Source organism: Pan troglodytes, chromosome 10, assembly GCF_028858775.2.
Source record: "Pan troglodytes isolate AG18354 chromosome 10, NHGRI_mPanTro3-v2.0_pri, whole genome shotgun sequence".
Taxonomy (NCBI): Eukaryota; Metazoa; Chordata; class Mammalia; order Primates; family Hominidae; genus Pan; species Pan troglodytes.
This window is the reverse complement of record NC_072408.2, coordinates 47,728,475-47,746,012: the sequence shown is the minus strand read 5'-3', so window position 1 is coordinate 47,746,012 and position 17,538 is coordinate 47,728,475. Positions and strand designations below refer to the sequence as shown.

Below are 17,538 nucleotides of genomic sequence, written 5' to 3'. Positions count from 1 at the left end.
GGACGGATTAGGCTAGACTCTGGCAAGATGTAGAACCTTCCAGAACTCTGGAGGAATTTGAAACAGGCAGAGCTGTGAGGAAAGCTTTTGGGAGCCCACTAGAGATCTGCTTTTCTGGGTAGAGATAAGAGAAGGACCCAGGAATCACCTGTGACCTTTGAAGGGCTTTGTTGTTCCTGGGACACATTGATTAACCTGGAATCTGCCATACTTTCTAAGAGAACATAATGGGAAGAAATATGTTTGTTCATTCAGGCTTTTTGTCAAGCACCTCAGCTTGGCAGGCCTCTGGACCCAGGCCCTGTAGAAGTCTTAGAGAAATGCCCCCTTAATAGGTCCTTTACACCCAGATCACGGCCACAGGCACAGTCTGAGCTCAGACTTAAAGAAGGGCAGTTTCTGGAGGCCCCCAGCCTTTCTGATACTCTCAGCAGCTTGCTGAGTTCAGGGTTTCCTCCCCTGTCAAATACATCAAAGTAGATTATTTGTATTGCCTCACGTGCTGATACTTTTATACTATATTGTCAAGTCCTAAGGCCAAGTAGTCATGAGTGTAGCTGGTCCATGTCAGTCACTGACATCTTATTTCACAGCTCCGTTCGTTTGGATTAAACTCTGTCTCTATTTCTAGGAGGCAGCCATGCATAAAGACGAGTTTCATCTGAAATTTTTCATGTGTGTGATTCAATCTCGCCAGTTAGTCAGGACTCCTCAGAGAACAGGTACCCTTGTCTCCTGATCATACTCCAGTGACAGAGAATGGGTTCTCTCACAAGAAGTCTAAATACAGGATGTGAGGCTTTCTAGTGTAAATACGGATTTTAGGGGTCAACTGACCTTGTTTATCACATTCTCACTTTGATAAAATATTGATCACTGAGTCGTGTATTTTCCAGGTAAGATTTTGACCTGGTTTGTTGTGATAGATGCCAGGCAGATAAGGAGGACTTGAGAGTTGAGGGGGGAGCAAAATTTATCCCATGAGCTGGTCATTATTGTGTTGTTATGTGAATTACTTCGACCAGTCTGGGCTTATCTGTGGGAATCTTTATTGTCATTATAACTGACCCTCCAAAACTATCAGATAAATCAAGCCCTAAGGAAAAATGGCCTTCTCATCCACCCCACCTCAAAGTATCTAGTTCTATGTTCTGCTTTTCCCCCATGTATGTCAAGGGAATAGAATCTTTTTGAGGTACATCGCGTCTCTAATTTTTCACTGGATTTTTGGAAAGAAAGCCCTGGACAGCTCAGAGTCATAGGGAAAATGAAAGGGAGTAAGGAACACTCCCTTCCCAGAATCCCACCTTGAGGGTGACCTAAAGCTATTGTTTCTCAGCTGGGGAAGCTTCTACTTCCAGCATGCTCATACCAAAGCCACCACCAAAGACAGACATCTTGAAGAGTCTAGATACTATGGATGATCCAGACACCGTGGGAAGCATACCTGTTTTCAAAACTGGTGAGGCATGTGGGTCAACGGTGAGAAATGTTCAAAGGAATATGGGAAAGTGAAAGTTGTATGCATAGTATTATAAATCAGCGTAGACCTACTAAAGCTGAAATATAAGTTAAGACCCAAGGGGGAAAGTCTGTGTGTGTGTGAAACAGAGAGAGAGAGAGAAAGAGAAAGAGGGATGGGGAGGGAAAGGAAGAAGGGAGAGAGGTGGGGATGGATCATCTGGGAAATTGTAGGGAAACGGACACATCTCTCTATGCAGAATAACTTAATTTGGTCAATATTAAATCAATTGGCTCATAACTGTAAACTACTAATCTGGTTTATCCTATTGTCAGCATCCTTGATATATAAATATGTGAAACTTAAGAAAGTTGACTAAATGAGTTATTATTTTACAAAATGATTCTAAATATTGTAAAAAATTTTCATCTTAGGAAACCATTTAATAATAGATTTCTCATGTATTTTTAAATGTTCAATTCACAGGCAATTTATATGAAGCTTCAGAAACACATCTATGTATTTCGTCTTAACTTAAATACATCTATATTGGAGTCAATTCACTGGAAACCTTTATTGAGTTCCCGCTATTTGCCCAATAATATACTAGAAATGATAGATTATAAAACATATATATAAGACATATCCTTGCCATTGCCCCAGTAGCTTACACTTTGGAAATGCCTTAGCGATTATTTACCCCAACTCTCTTATATTTTCAGAAGGAACTCAGGACTAAAAGGTTTTCCTCAGAAAGTTGATAATTTCATTAAAGTAACAACTACTAGCACTTATGAAATATATATCAGTATTTAGCCATATTTTTGAGCACTCACTATTTGAAATCATTGGGCTAGACTCTGTAGGAAATGAGAAAATGAAATAGACACTTTCCCTGTTCCCTAGGAGCTTATGATTAAGGAGGGGAGATAATATGGAACAATGTGTAAGTTAAGAACTTAATAATTTTGGTTCAAAATGTTGAATTGGTTCAAAATAAGATGCCATAGAAATGTAGGGTTCAAGATAACTTTGGTTCAAAATAAGATGCCATAGAGATGTAGGGAAGAGAACAGCCAGCTGACTGCTCAGAGCCAGCTTTTCTTTTCCTTCCTTCCTTCCTCCCTCCCTCCCTCCCTTCCTTCTTTCTTCCTCCCTTTCTTTTTCTTTTCTTTCCTTTTTTCTTTTCTTCCTTTTGCAACTGTTTGTGGTCTACATCCCTTTAATCAGACTTCCTTTGCCCCTGCATAGAAAGCAGCAAGAAATAAACCCAGCTGATGGTTTTTTCCTATTGTTTATTGAATTTGTACAGATTATTTCTTATTTGCCCTCATCTTTCCTGCTTTTTTCATTCTCCTTTTGCTCTGGTGTACCTAAAACTCACCTCAGACTCCCTTTGCTCTGATGACTCATTTGGACCTGCTTCTGTGGTTTGAACTCAGCATTGTCTGATGGACAAAATTCTGATGTTCAACTTCTGCCTTTAAATCCTGGGGTCTGTGTGGCTCAGTTAAGTGGCCACTCTTAACCCTTTCAGCTTTCCTACTAGAGAAAGGAAATCTAATATTTTCCCAGCACCAATAAGGCCTCCATTCCTCCTCTTCTGCCTACCTCCCTGCTTCCTTCCTCATCCTTTCCTCTTCCCTTCCTCCTTCCCTCCTACTCTTCCTCCTTCTTTGACTTCCTTCCAAGAGAATGTGTTGAGCACATACTATGTCAAGTACTGTACTTGGCACTGGGAATAAAGTAGTAAACAAAACAGGTACATTGTCTGCTGTCATGAAGTTTATAGTCTTGTAGGACTAAGACAGTAATCACACAATCACACACATGGTTATATAACTAGAATGGTGTTAGTGCAATGAAGGAAAATAACTCCATGTAATCAGAGGATAAAACAGGGGATGTAATATGGCCTGAGAAGTCAGAAAAACCTTTCTCAGGAAGACCTGAGGGATGAGTATGCATTAGCCAGGCAAAGAGAGAAGAGCTTTCCAGAAAAGGGGACAATAGGCTGTGAAACGGGAAAGAGCACAATGGGCCAATGTGACTTGATGATGGGGGGAATAGCGGGAGAGTGAACTGTACAGGTGGTGTAAGAGCCAGATTGTGCAGTGCCTTCTAGGTCTTATGGACACTTTTGAGCTCTGGGAAATCACTGAAGAATGATAGGATCATATTGCGTTTTAAAACATCTTTCTGGCTCCTGGGTGGAGGATGGATTGGAGAGGTACGAGGGTAGTTATCTGCTCTAATGAGATGGATGCCACTGCCTTGCTCCATTTCTCACCTCTAGGCAATGCATCACTATAGGGCACCAGTGAAATGGTGAGGAACTCATGTCGTCAAACAACAGAGATGAGCACAGAGCTACTGGTGCCCAAACATGAAAAACCCCTGGCCTGATGTCTTTCTGCTTCTGCCAGCCCAAGAAATTCACAGGGACTCCCTCCAGGGTGTTCTGCTCCTTGTTCTAAGTGCAGTTGTATATGGAGATTCTGTGCTCTAGTCCTTAAGAAAAATGGAATATATTTCTTTCTTGTCTCTTACCTGGCAGGGAAGCAGCTGCTGTTTTTTCCAACATCTTGCCTATCAGTATAAGCAGCTCTGCCTGTACTATAATGAGGCAGGCTGTGTGTGTGTGTGTGGCCCATAGAGGATCAGCTCCTGGCATAAGAAAGCCACTTGATCCTACACTGGGGCATAGCAAGGGTGCGAGTCACCTAGGCTGTACACTTTACCCCTATGTCCTGACCCCTAGGCTTTTCCAAGAAAGGTGGTTAGCATTTCAAGATAGGTAAGAGTGTGGGACAACTAATTCCAGGACAAAAGCTCAGGGGTAGCAGGCACCTTTGTGGTCCAGGCTCTGATCCAGCAGATCCAACTGCCCACTAGACATAAAGCCTCTCCTGTGTATAAAGACTTCGATGATGGGCAACCTGCCTAGGTAACTAGTGACTCTCAAGACTACTTCTAGTGACCTGAAAATGTGGGAAGCATTCCAAAGGAGTGGTGCTTCACCCATTTGCTCCTTGTGTCACAGCTTCTCCCTGGAAGATAAGAGCTTTCTATCATATTTTTCACTTCATCTAGGCCATCTATCACCAGCGTTGCCCATGCCCCCTGCTGCCCTTCTGATCCTCTGTACCTTCCTTTGGAAGTAAAGCAGCCTTGAGAAGAGTTTTTATTAAAGAGGCATTAATGATGGAGGACCTTTGCGTAGTGAGGAAACCCTTCTGCCTATATAACAGCATGGTGGTGCAGGATATGGAAGGCATATTTAGAGTCAGTATAAATATTGATGCGTAGTCCCTTTGCAAGAGTGAGAGCTCAAGTTAAGACAATGAGTTCAGCTTGCTGAGAGGTAGTGGAGCGGGGAAGATCAGTAGCCTCAATGATAGATGTGGAAGATACTATAGCATAGCCTGCCTTTGCTGGTGAGTGGCGATTAGGCCTGGTGGAACTGCCATCAATAAACCAAGTGTGATCAGGGTGAGGAATAGGAAAGAAGGAAACATGGGCAAATGGAGTGAATATCAGGTGGATCAGAGGGAGACAGTCATGGGGGTCAGGTGTGGTATCCAGAATAATGTGGGAGGCCGGATGGAAGTCTGGGCCAGGAACAATGGTAATTGTGGGATACTCAACAAAGAGTGAGTATAGCTGAAGGAGCTGGGGAGCAGAAAGTATATGCATCAGGTGTGAGGAAGAAAATAGATTTTAGAAGTTATGAGAGCTGTAGAGAGTGAGTTGAGCATAGTTTGTGATTTTGAGGGCCTCTAAAAGTATTAGGGCAGCGGCAGCCGCTGCACAGAGGCATGATGGCTAGGCTAAAACAGTAAGGTCAAGTCATTTGGATAAAAAGGCTACAGGGTGCAGTCCTGGCTTATGTAAGAACTCCGACTGCACGGCCCTGCACTTTGGCTGTGTGTAATGAAAAGGGTTGGGATGAGTTAGGGAGAGCTAGTGTGGGGGCAGCTTCTAGGGCTGTCTTTAAGGAACAGAAAGGAGCGGCGAAAGGATTTAGGATCTGTGGGGTCAGCTAGGTTTGCTTTTGTGAGTTTATATAATGGTTTAGTCAGGATGGTAAAACTAGGTATCCAAAGGTGGAAGTACCTAACCATGCCTAGGAAGGAAAGGAGTTGTTGTTTTGTAGAAGGGATTGGGGTTTAGGAGATTTGCCAGACATGATCAGCAGAACACGTGTGTTTTCATGAAGAATTATGTTGAGATAGGTAATGGATAAGGAAGAAATCTGGGCCTGACTGAAGTAATGGGGGCTGTCCGTGAAGCCTTGTGGCAGTACAGCCCAGGTAATTTGCTGAGCCTGATGGGTGTCAGGGTCAGTCCAAGTGAAAGTGAAGTGAGGCTGGGATGAAGGGTGCAAAGGAATAGTAAAGAAAGCATGTTTGAGATCCACTACAGAATAATGGGTTATGGAGGGGTTGTGGAGGGAGGTATTGAGGTTAGGAGAGTATATGCCTTTGGCACCACGGGGTGGATAAGCAAGACAATTTGGTTGATAAGGCGCAGATCCTGAACTAACCTGTAAGGCTTGTCTGGTTTTTGGATAGGTAAAATGGGGGAATTGTAAGGAGAGTTTATAGGTTTTAAAAGGCCATGCTGTAACAGGTGAGTGATAACAGGCTTTAATCCTTTTAAAGTGTGCTGCGGGATGGGATATTGGCGTTGAGTGGGGTAAGGGTGATTAGGTTTTAATGGGAGGGTAAGGGGTGCATGATCAGTCACCAAGGAGGGAGTAGAGGCATCCTATACCTGTGGTTTAAGGTGAGGAGATACAAGGAGAGGATATGAAGGAGACTTTGAACTGGGAAAAAAGGCAGCAATGAGGTGTGGCTGTAGCCCAGGAACAGTCAGGGAAGCAGATAATTTAGTTAAAATGCCTTGACCTAACAAGGGAACTGGGCAGGTGGGGATAACTAAAAAGGAGTGCTTAAAAGAGTATTGTCCAAGTTGGCACGAGAGTTGGGGAGTTTTAAGGGGTCTAGAAGCCTGGCTGTCAATACCCGCAACAGTTATGGAGGCAAGGGAAGCTGGCCTTTGAAAAGAAGGTAATGTGGAGTGGGTAGCCTCCGTATTAAGAAGGGGACGGACTTACCCTCCACTGTAAGAGTTACCTAAAGCGTCTGTGATGGTCCAGGAGGCTTCCAAGGCGACTGGGCAGCGTCAGTCTTCAGCCGCTAAGCTGAGAAGATCTGGGAAGGAGTCAGTCAGAGAGCCTTGGGCCAGAGTTCCAGGGGATCTGGGAGTGGCTGCCGGGTGAGTTGGACAGTCCGATTTCCAGTGGGGTCCCGCACAGATGGGACATGGCTTAGGAGGAATCCCGGGCTGCAGGCATTCGTTGGCCAGATTTCCGACACTTGAAGCAAGATCCTGGGGGAGGCGGTCCTGGAGGAACACCTGGCCACTGGGGTTCAGGCATTGTGAAGTTCTTGTGTGCTGGAGATGTGGCTGGGGTTTCTCTCACAGTGGAGGCAAGTAATTGCAACTCAGAAATACATTGCCTCTACTCTATTATTGTACACCTTGAAGGCAAGGTTAATTGAGTCCTGTTGTGGGGTTTGAGGACCGGAATCTAATTTTTGAAGATTTTTCTAATGTCAGGAGCTGACTGGGTGGTAAAATGCTTATTAAGAATAAGGTGGCCTTCTGGCCCCTCTGGGTCTAGGGTGGTAAAGCGTCTAAGGGTTGCTGCTAAGCCGGCCATGAACTGGGCTGGGTTCTTTACCTTGGGTAGTTTCTTTAAGTTTGTCATAATTAACAGCTTTGTAAGCTGCCTTTTTAAGCCCTCCAACTTGGCAGGAAACCATGTAGTCTCGCCTAGCTATATCTGGGGAATCGGCAGGATGGTTCCATTGGGGATCGCCTCAGGGAACTGCTCTAATGCCTTCCTGGAGGTGTGGTTCATGAAGCCAGCAGTTATCAGCATACGATTGGGCTAGAGAAAAAACTTTCCCATTCATCTGGGGAGAGGGTAGAAGTTAGGATGACATTTAGGTCACTCCAGGTTAAATTGTAGGACAGAGCTCGATATCGGAATTCCTGTATATATTTAGTGGGGTCTGATGAGAAAAAGCCTAAACGCTGGCTGATTCGGGAAAGGTCTGATAGAGAAAAAGGCACGTGTACCCTGACTATGCCTTCAGCTCCAGCCACCTCTCTAAGAGGAAATTGTTGGGCAGGTGGGGGAGAGCTAGTCCTAGAACGAAACTGTAAACCAGACCGGGTGTGGGGAGGGGAGGTAATAGAAGGGTTATAGGGTTGGGGAGCAAAGGCTGAAGAAGAGTTGGAGCCTGATTCAGCCTGGCGGGGAGCGACGTGAGGAGGAGCAGTGTGGGGAGGAGGTGAGAGGTCAGATGGTTCAGTAGAAAAGGAAGATTCAGAAGACTCAGCAACGCTTGGGGTTGGGACTGAAGGGACAGGCCAGAGGGAAGGAAGGAGGATTTGGGACAAGTTGCATTGGGAACACAGACTAGGGAGGGAACAAAGTGTGAAAAATGCCTGGATGTAAGGCACCTCAGACCATTTGCCCATTTTTTCGACAAAAATTATCTAGGTCTCGTAGGATGGAGAAATCAAAAGTGCCGTTTTCTGGCCATTTAGAACCATTGTCGAGTTTGTATTGGTGCAAAGCGGTGTTGCAGAAGAAAATGAGATGCCTAGATTTTAGGTCAGGCGAGAGTTGAAGAGGTTTTAAGTTCTTGAGAACACAGGCTAAGGCAGAAGAAGGAGGAATGGAGGGTGGAAGGTTGCCCATAGTAAAGGAGGCAAGTTTAAAGAGAAGAGTAGAGTCATGGAGAAGGGGGATGGGGAGCAGCTCTGGGCTGCAATGTGGGTGAGCAGCCAAAGCAGGCATCCCCGCAATTGACTTGCCACCAAGGGAACACGGGTGAATGATCAAGGCAGGCGTCCCTGTGGAGATCAGACACCAATGGAACATGGGTGAATAATCAGAGAGGCATCCCCACGATGATTAAACACCAAGGGAAGACTGCTGACCCGGGTCTTCGGCACCAAATGTTTCACATGTCCATGTGAAGAGATCACCAAACAGGCTTTGTGTGAGCAACAAGGCTGTTTATTTCACCTAGGTGCAGGTGGGCTGAGTCCGAAAAAGGAGTCTGCAAAGGGTGGTGGATTATCATTAGTTCTTATAGGTTTTAGGATAGGCGGTGGAGTTAAGAGCAATGTTTTGAGGGAAGGGGGTGGATCTCACAAAGTACGTTCTCAAGGATGGGGAGAATTACAAAGAACCTTCTTAAAGGTGGGGGAGATTACAAAGTACATTGATCAGTTAAGGTGGGGCAGAAACAAATCACAATGGTGGAATGTCGTCAGTTAAGGCTATTTTCACTTTTGTAGATCTTCAGTTGCTTCAGGCCATCTGGATGTATACGTGCAGGTCACTGGGGATATGATGGCTTAGCTTGGGCTCAGAGGCCTGACAGCCTGACCGTCTTGGGCACATGTTCTCAGGATCTCCTGAGGGCTCTATCACAGGCCATTGGTCACTCATATTTGGCTCAGAATAAATATCTTCAAATATTTTACAAATTTTGACACTTCTTGTCATATTTATATGACACATTTTATTTATCTATTCTTTAGTTGATGGACTTTGGGCTCTTTCCACATTTTGCCAACATTGTGAATAATGTTGCTATGAACATTGGTATACAGATTTTGTGTGTACATATGTTTTCATTTTTCATAGGTATGTACCTAGGAGTGGAATTGCTAATTAATATAACTCTATGTTTAACATTTTGAGGAACTGCCAAATTTCCACTGCAGCTGCACCACTTTACATTCCTACCAGCAATGCAGAAGGGTTCCAATTTGTTCACATCCGCTGTAATACTTTTCTTTCTTTTTCCTTTCCCCCCTTCCCTCCCTTCCTTCCTTCCTTCCTCTCTCTCTCCCTCACTCCCTGCCTCCTTCCTTTCTTCCTCTCCCTCTCTCCTTCCCTCCTTCCTTCTTTTCTCCTTCCTTCCTTCCTTCCCTCCCCCTCTCCCTCCTTTCTCTCTCTCCACCCCTCCCTACCTCCTTCCCTCCTTCCTTCTTTTCTCCTTCCTTCCTTCCTTCCCTCCCCCTCTCCCTCCTTTCTCTCTCTCCACCCCTCCCTACCTCCTTCCTTCCATCTTCCTTCCTTTCTTTTTTTCTTTTTTGATAATAGCCATCCTAATGGATATGAAGTAGTATTTTCACTTCAAATGAAGTAGTTTTGATTTGCATTGCCCTAATGGCTATTGATGTTGAGCATCTTTTCTTGTACTTTTTAGCCATTATATATCATTTTTAGAGAACTGTCTATTCAAGCCTTTGCTCATTTTTAAATTTTTTATGTTTGAGACAGGATCTCACTCTGTCACCCAGGGTGGAGTGTGGTGGCGCAATCTCGGCTCACTGCAAGCTCTGTCTCCCAGGCTCAAGTCATTCTTGTGCCTCAACCTCTTGAGTAGCTGGGACTACAGGCATGTGCCACCACACCTGGCTAATTTTTTGTATTTTTGTAGAGACGGGGTTTCACCATGTTGCCCAGTTTGGTCTTAAATTCCGGAGCTCAAACAATCCACCTGCCTTGGCCTCCCAAAGTGCTGGGATTACAGGTGTGAGCCATTGTGCCTGGCCAGTTTTCCCTACTTATTAACATCTTGCATTAGTGTGGTACACTTGTGATAATTGATAACCCAATATTTATACATTATTATTAGCTAAGTTCCATAGTTTACATTAGGGTTTACTCTTTGGATTGTATAGTTCTATGAATTTGACAAATGCATAATGTCATGACAAATGTATGTCATGTATCTGTTATAGCATCATACCAAATCATTTTAGTGCCCCTAAAATCCCCTGTGCTCCACCTATTAATCTCTCCTTCTCTATCCCAAGCCCCAGTAACAACTGATATTTTTATTGTCTCCATAGTTTTACCTTTTCCAGACTGTCATACAGTTGGAATCATACAGTATGCAGCCTTTTCACACCGGCCCGTTTCACTATGTCTTTTCCTGGCTTGATAATTTCTTTTTATTGATGGAAAATATTCCATTGTATAGCTGTATCACAGTTTGTTTATTCACCTTTTGAGGGACATCTTGGTTGCCTCCAGCTTTTGGCAATTATGAATAAAGCTTTTATAAACATTCATGTGCAGGTTTTTTGTGCAGACATAATTTTCAGCTCATTCAGCTAAATACTTAGGAGTGCTATTGCTGGATCATGTGGTAAGACAATATTTAGCTTTGTAAAAAACTGTCAAACTGTCTTCTACAGTGACTGTACCATTGTGCATTCCCACCAGCAATTAATGAGAGTTCCAGTGGTTCCACATTCTCATTAGCATTTGGATTTTTGAATTTTAATCATTTAATCATTCTAATAGGTGTGTAGTGGTGTCTCACTGTTTTAATTTGCAGTTCGCTAATGACATATGATGTTGACATCTTTTCATGTTTATTTGCCACCTGTATATCTTCTTTGGTCAACTCTCTTGCCCATTTTTAAATTGAGGTATTTTCTTTTTATTGTCAGTGAAAAGAGTCAAACTGTAAAACATTTGAAGAGATTTATCCTGAGCCAAATACGAGTGACCAATAGCTCCCCCATGACACAGCCCTCAGGAGATCCTGAGAACATGTGTTCAAGATGGTCGGGCCACAAGTTGGTTTTATAAATTTTAGGGAGATATAAGGTATCAATGAATATATGTAAGATGTACATTCATTCAGTCCAGAAAGGCGGGATAACTGGAAGCAGGGAGGGGGGAGCGGGGCTTCCAGGTCATAGGTAGATTCAAAGATTTTCTGATTGGAAATTGGTGAAAAGAGTTAAGTTATTGTCCAAAGACTTAATAGAAAAGCAATCTGTGAGGACCAAGGTTTTATCAGGTGGACAAAGCTTCCAGGTAGCAGGTTTCAGAGAATAGATTGTAAATGTTTCTTATCAGACTTAAAGAATCTGTTCTATCAGTAATTCCAAAAGGGAGGAGCATATAATGAAGTGTGTCTGGCTTCCCCTTTCCATCAACGTCTGAACTAGTTTTTCAGATTAACTTTGGAATACCCTTGACTGAGAGGAGGGGTCTATTCAGATGGTTGAGGGGCTTATAATTTTATTTTTGGTTTAGATTCTTAATGAGTTGCAAATGAGTTCTTTATTTATTCTGGATGCCAGCCCCTTATCAGATACATGATTTGCAAATATTTTCTCCCATTCTGTGGGTTGTCTTTCCACTTTCTTGATGGTATAATTTGGAGAACAAATGCTTTTATTTTGTGTAGTCAAGTGGGGTTTTATCTCCTAGTCACTTGCATTTGTATTGTTTGTGCCAGAATGTGCAGAGGTAGAGATAAAAGTAAGCAAGAGGAAGAGGGCAGTGGTAAAAGCAAGAGGAGACCCGACTGTGGAGACAATGAAGCAAAGGCATAGATGGAGCAAGGGAAGGTGAGACTTGAGTAATGGATGCACCTCTTGCTCTGGGAGCATCTGACCCTTTTTCCAGAGTGGATCCTGTTTGCTGTGAAGCCCAATTTATATGTTTGCTTCACTGCCAGAATCCCGCCCCCATCCCTCCCCACGCAGGCTTGAGAAGTGGCCGTCACAGCCACGCCCTTCCCTCTTGACACTTCATTCCAAATAGCTAGCTTTTCTGTACTTTCTCTGAGAAAGGTAATGTAAATGTAAAAGAAGTTTTTGAGGCTATTCTATAGAAGATGTCATAATTCAATGTTCCTTAAAGGCAGGGACTATATTTATTTTTTTAAACCTCTCGGCACCTAATGCAAAATCTAGCACACAGACTCCCAAGAAATGTTTGCTTAAAGACGGATAGAGGGCCACAGGGGCAGGTTTTATTGGCAGTTGCTGAAGATGTTGGAATGCAAGGTGTCTCAGGCAGTCTGGACTAGGAAAAAGTTCTGTGTTGAAAACAAGAGAAGCAACGAAATAATTTATTATTCCCATTAAATAAAGATGCTGATGGCTCTCGAGATAGATATGAGGACCCCAGGACTCTGGGGAGTGAAGGAACTAAGCCGCTGCCATATCTGAGCTGAGTACTTAGGGGGAGGAGGAAGAGGAGGAGAAAGGCAAGCAGGAGGAGGCGGAGCCTTCTTGTCAGCATCTGTTAGTGGAGGTTGGGAAGCCTCTCCTCCTTCCCCCTCCCTCGTTGCCTCCACCTGGCTCCTCCCCATGTTCGTCCAGCACCCCTCCCCCCTTTCCCAAGGACAATCTGCAAGAAAGCAGCGGCGGAGGAGAGCTAAGACTAAAAGGCAAGAGGGGCCGTTGAGTGAAGAGCAAGGGGGAGAGCTGGGAGTGAGGTGGGAAGGTATGGGCCGGGAGCAGGCGGTAGGGAGAACTGAAAGGAGCAGAAAGGAAAAGAAGAGATACGGCATCCTAAGCTGGAGCCGAGAGGGGGATGGGCAGGGCAGTCGTGAAGGATCCTAGCCCCTTGGCCAGTCCCCTCCGCTTGCAGGCTCAGCTGCATTCCCCAGGAATCTGGGATGGGTGGGTGGGGCTCGGACGGGTTGCCCTTGGCTGCCTGACCGTACCCTGGCACTCACCCAATTCAAATCAGTGCGCCTATGATGCTGCTTCTCTGTTCCTCCCTGCCGCGTGCTTATATACGCACGTGATTTTAGAGATATGTTTTAATATCTGTCTGTTTTTGTCTACGTGCGTGTCATTGTGGGTCTGTAAGGGATGCTTATACATGAGTCTGCATGAATTTCTGTGTCCTGTGCCTCTATAACTGTCTTAGAGATTTCAGGAGAAGAATATGAGCGGTTTTTACAGGTCAGCACTCTTAAACTCCTCTTGTTATGGCGAATTTTCTCCCTCACTGACGCTTCCAGGGGTGGAAGAGCTCTGTGTGGGATTCTACCCCCGTCATGAGCTCCAAGAGTGAATGAGAAGAAAAAACGGGAGGAAAGGGATCAGCATACCCAGATGTCTTGTTTTTTCCTTTCCACCTTTTTGCCTTCCTATTTGCCCTAGTCACTTAATCTTTCTTTTTGGAAAACAGCAGAAATTTGGACATGAACATTCCAGTTAAATAAGAATGTCTCTAGTCACGCGTGCCTCTATGTTCCTTTCACTCTTTGTCACTATATGATTTCTCAAGTCCAAGTTAAAAGTGTGTTTTAAAGTAGAATATGGAGGTATATCTGTATCTAAGCCGATTTTACATTTTTCATATATTTGTATTTCATGTAGTTCATCAGTTCATTAACGTTTTCAACAAGTATTTATTGGGGTCCTGTAATGTGCATAGACTTTGCAAGTCTTTAGTGAGCTGTGGGAGAGTTGTTAAAAATGATCATGATCCCTGCCCTGGAGGAGTTCTCAGTCTAGTTAGGAAAAATGACTTTAGCAGCCATCCAGTCCAGTGGTTGGCAAACTTCGTCTGTAAAAGACCAGATAGTAAATATTTTAAACTGCAGGCTTATGAGTCTCTGTCACAATATCCATTCTGCTGTTGTAGCACAAAAACATCCATGATAATACGTGAATGAACGAAGGTAGTGCACATACTGAAATTTGAACTTAACATTTTTCACATGTCATGAAGTACTTTTTGCAACCACTAAAAAATACAAAAACCTTTCACAGCTTACTGCCATACAAAAACGTGAGAAGGGCTGGATTTGGCCTACAGGCTGTTGTACGCTGACCCCTGATCTAGTCCAACCCTCTTTTCAGTGCGTACGAAACTATTAAAATGCCACATAAAGCAGGCCGAGCGTGGTGGTTTATGCCTGTTATCCCAGCACTTTGGGAGGCAAGGTGGGCGGATCACCTGAAGTCAGGAGTTCAAGACCAGCTTGACGGACATGGCGAAAACCCGTCTCAATTAAAAATACAAAAATTAGCCGGGTGTGGTGGTGCATGTCTGTAATCCCAGCTACTCGGGAGGCTGAGGCAGGAGAATCGCTTGAACCTGGGAGGCAGTGATCCAGTTTAGACAACATGTGGTTAGAGGAAGTCCAAAAGAAGGTTTCCTTGACCTGTGGTAATCAGTAAAGGTTTAATAAGGGTACAACTATCACTGGTCTTAAATGATGGAATGGGATGTGAATCTGTGGAAAGGGCCAGGGTAGCCACCTGGACAAGGGATGCAGTGTGCCCAGGCACAAAAGTGGGAAGAGCAAAGTAATGTTCAGGTGACAATGGAGCAGAGAATCTATAGGACCAACAGTTGAAGCTATATGCAAGGGCTAAATTGTAGAAGCTTCGAATGCCAACCCAACAAGTTGGGACCTTATTTGTTAGTACTGATTATATGTAGTACGTTCATTAATCTCTGTCTGTTAACACAATGCATGTTTGTGAATGTATGTCTTCATATATGTCTCATTGCATTATTTTATTATTTGTGTGGATTTGGGTGTTTATGTGACTTATGTCTCTATAGGCAGCTACCCTGAGTTCTCCAAATGCAGGGTAGAAGCAAGCACAAGCTGCCCGTAAAACTTGGGTTCCTGTGAATGAATACACATCTCCACTGAAGCCTAGGGACCTATGACCTTCCTATGAAGGTTTATTTTGTGTGTCTAATAGAGTGAAGAAAGGAACACAAGCACAGGGAAACCAGCTATTGTAGTAAGCAGTTCAGGTGGAAAAGGGCAATAAGGATAGAAAGGAGGGGATGGATAAAGGAAGATAATAAGAAGGGAGAATAATAGGATTTAGTTACTGTTTTGAATCTGAGAGGAAGGGAGGAGATAAATTTAAAATAACAGGTTTTAGCCTGAAAAACTGGGAGAGTGATAATTCTACTGGCATTTTATGGATACAAAAATATGTCCTCTTGTGTGTTCCTTTGAGAGAGGTGATCCCTAAAGAACAAAATATGAAGGTGTTCCCATGTCGTATGTACACATCTGTGTATATACGGCAGTGACTTTGTGTTAATTTTCTCATTTCATAGCATGTAGTAATGTGAGGGGCAAGACCCAAAGACCAAGGATCAAGAGATGCTCAGGAGGCTGACATCCTGAGAGGGAAGAGCCATAGAAAGCCCCTGACCATTCTTGAGACTGACACCATTAATTTGCCTAACTCTGATGTGCCTTTATAGCCTCAGACTCCAGTTTCAACTCCATATCACCTAACCCCATTCCAATAGCACAATTCCATAACACCCAACCCTAATCTTAATTATAATCCAACCTACCCTTGCTCTTCTACTTCTACTTTGCTGATTGTCATCAGTGCCCTAAACCTCATCTGATTCCAGCCCTCTGCAATAACCTATCCCTTCATTGAAAAGGGAGGGATCGTTGAGGCTAACTCAACTTTTTCTCCTCCCTTTCTCATTTCTATTCAGTCAACTTCTCTTTTCCCTGACCTTAGTTTATTCCCCAAATAGGTTCCAATTGGGGTGGGAGGGATCAGGGAGGAATTAGGACCTTAGTAGTCTTGGGCTTGATTACATGACATTTCAGCTTGTCAGTCTACAAGGGTGTGGCTTTCCTCTGGAAGAAGTCCAAAGCTCTCAGGCTGCAAAGCTCAGACTTGGTATAGTGGGAGAGCCTGACTGAGGTGGCTCTTGCCAGTCTAGTTGCCGTTCCTTTAGCTAGTGGCATCTTGATTCCTGCTGTGTCTTAACTGACCATTGTCTTAAATTCTAGAGTGGATCATGACCCATGAAGAGCACCATGCAGCCAAAACCCTGGGGATTGGCAAAGCCATTGCTGTCTTAACCTCTGGTGGAGATGCCCAAGGTAAGGAGGAGGGGACAAAAAACATGGCTGGTGGGACTTTTGGAATTTACTGACTCCCTTAGCCTATACAATAGAATTATTCTTCTGTAGGTTCACGGGAATTTTGGGCTTTGCTAAAAATTTCTGTGAGGCCTAAGTCCTCAAGTGCATTTGAATTTTATTTGCCATGCGTTTATTTACCCACATCTTCATAAAACTTCTTTCCAAGTTTCTTTGAAGACAGGGGGCTCTTTTGGTCTTTGGGAACCTAAAAGAGTGGTGTTTTCTCAAGCAGCATTGGAAAGAAACTAAAGAGATAAAGTTATTGAGAAGGCAGTAAGTGGATTAACTTCATGTACTTTGGTAATGGTGGGGATGGGAGGAGACCCAGAATTAGTATATGGTGGGTCCCAACTAGGTCTTCAGGTATTAACTCTGATGTCTGGAGAGTTCCTGCACTGACCAAGGTCAGTCAGGCACTCGGTTTTCTCTGGCCTTTCCTCCTTTTCCCTTTCATTACCCCTTGAACAAATAGGAACAGCAGCAGTTAATCAATACAGATCCAGTATGAGGTGGAGGGGCAGAAAACAGAGCCAGCAAAAACCCTTTTCTAGGTTGAATTTAAGAAACCTGGGAGTCACAAAAATTAGGTATATAGGAAACACGGAGTGGGAGTAAGAGGGTATGTGATTTTTTTTAAAAAAACTTTTTCTCCTTTGATCTTCTGATATATTCTGATACATTGAAAAGTGGTAGAATTTCTTTGAAAAGGATACAGGACATGGAGACAATTAGAAAGAGAGAAGGAAAGCGATTTCAGCTAGGCTCCCCTCCTCTGCACCACTGTTCCTAGGCTTTTTTAGACTTTGCGCTAAGGACCCACTTTGTATAGAGCCCTGTCTTGTATGTTGTGAAGAAGTTGAATTCCTTTAGGAATTTATAGTTTAATGAGGAAACTAGAATTCTTACATAAGGCACATAAATAAAAATAAGCAAGTGTGCATTAACCAAGTGGAATCTACTTACATAATGAAATGATAGCCTCTGATTGAATTAATCAGTGAAAACTTCATGGAGAAGGTAGATTTCAAGACACTGAACTCTTTATTTAAGTAAGGTGCTTAGAACAGTAGCAGGCACATCGTAAATACTCAATACATGTGATCATTAATTAAAAATGAATTAGTGAGTATCTACTGTGTCAATCAGGATGATGATGAGGTTCACCAGTGATACATCAGTGAAAAAGTCTGACGCAATCTTTGTTCTTATCATACTTATTAGTATATTAGTAAAGCTAGACTTTTTAAACTAATATTTATTATAATTGTGATATAGGTTATGAAT

The 17,538-nt window shown here is 43.4% G+C and overlaps 1 protein-coding gene across 24 annotated transcripts in view; it reads left to right on the top strand.

Moving 5' to 3' along the window:
- Window positions 1-17,538, top strand: part of PFKM (phosphofructokinase, muscle) — a 41,006-nt gene that overhangs the window by 1,555 nt on the left and 21,913 nt on the right. For 6 of the 24 annotated variants that reach the window (XM_063786722.1, XM_063786723.1, XM_016923530.3 and 3 more), the window contains exons 2-4: window positions 632-722; window positions 1,340-1,462; window positions 16,120-16,212. In XM_063786722.1, the coding sequence (XP_063642792.1) occupies window positions 632-722; window positions 1,340-1,462; window positions 16,120-16,212 (307 nt within the window). Of the gene's footprint in view, window positions 1-631; window positions 897-1,339; window positions 1,463-11,820; window positions 11,933-12,582; window positions 12,816-13,263; window positions 13,283-15,987; window positions 16,031-16,119; window positions 16,213-17,538 lie in introns of those variants that run through there. The other 18 variants (XM_063786728.1, XM_063786724.1, XM_063786727.1 and 15 more) reach the window with 11 other exon arrangements.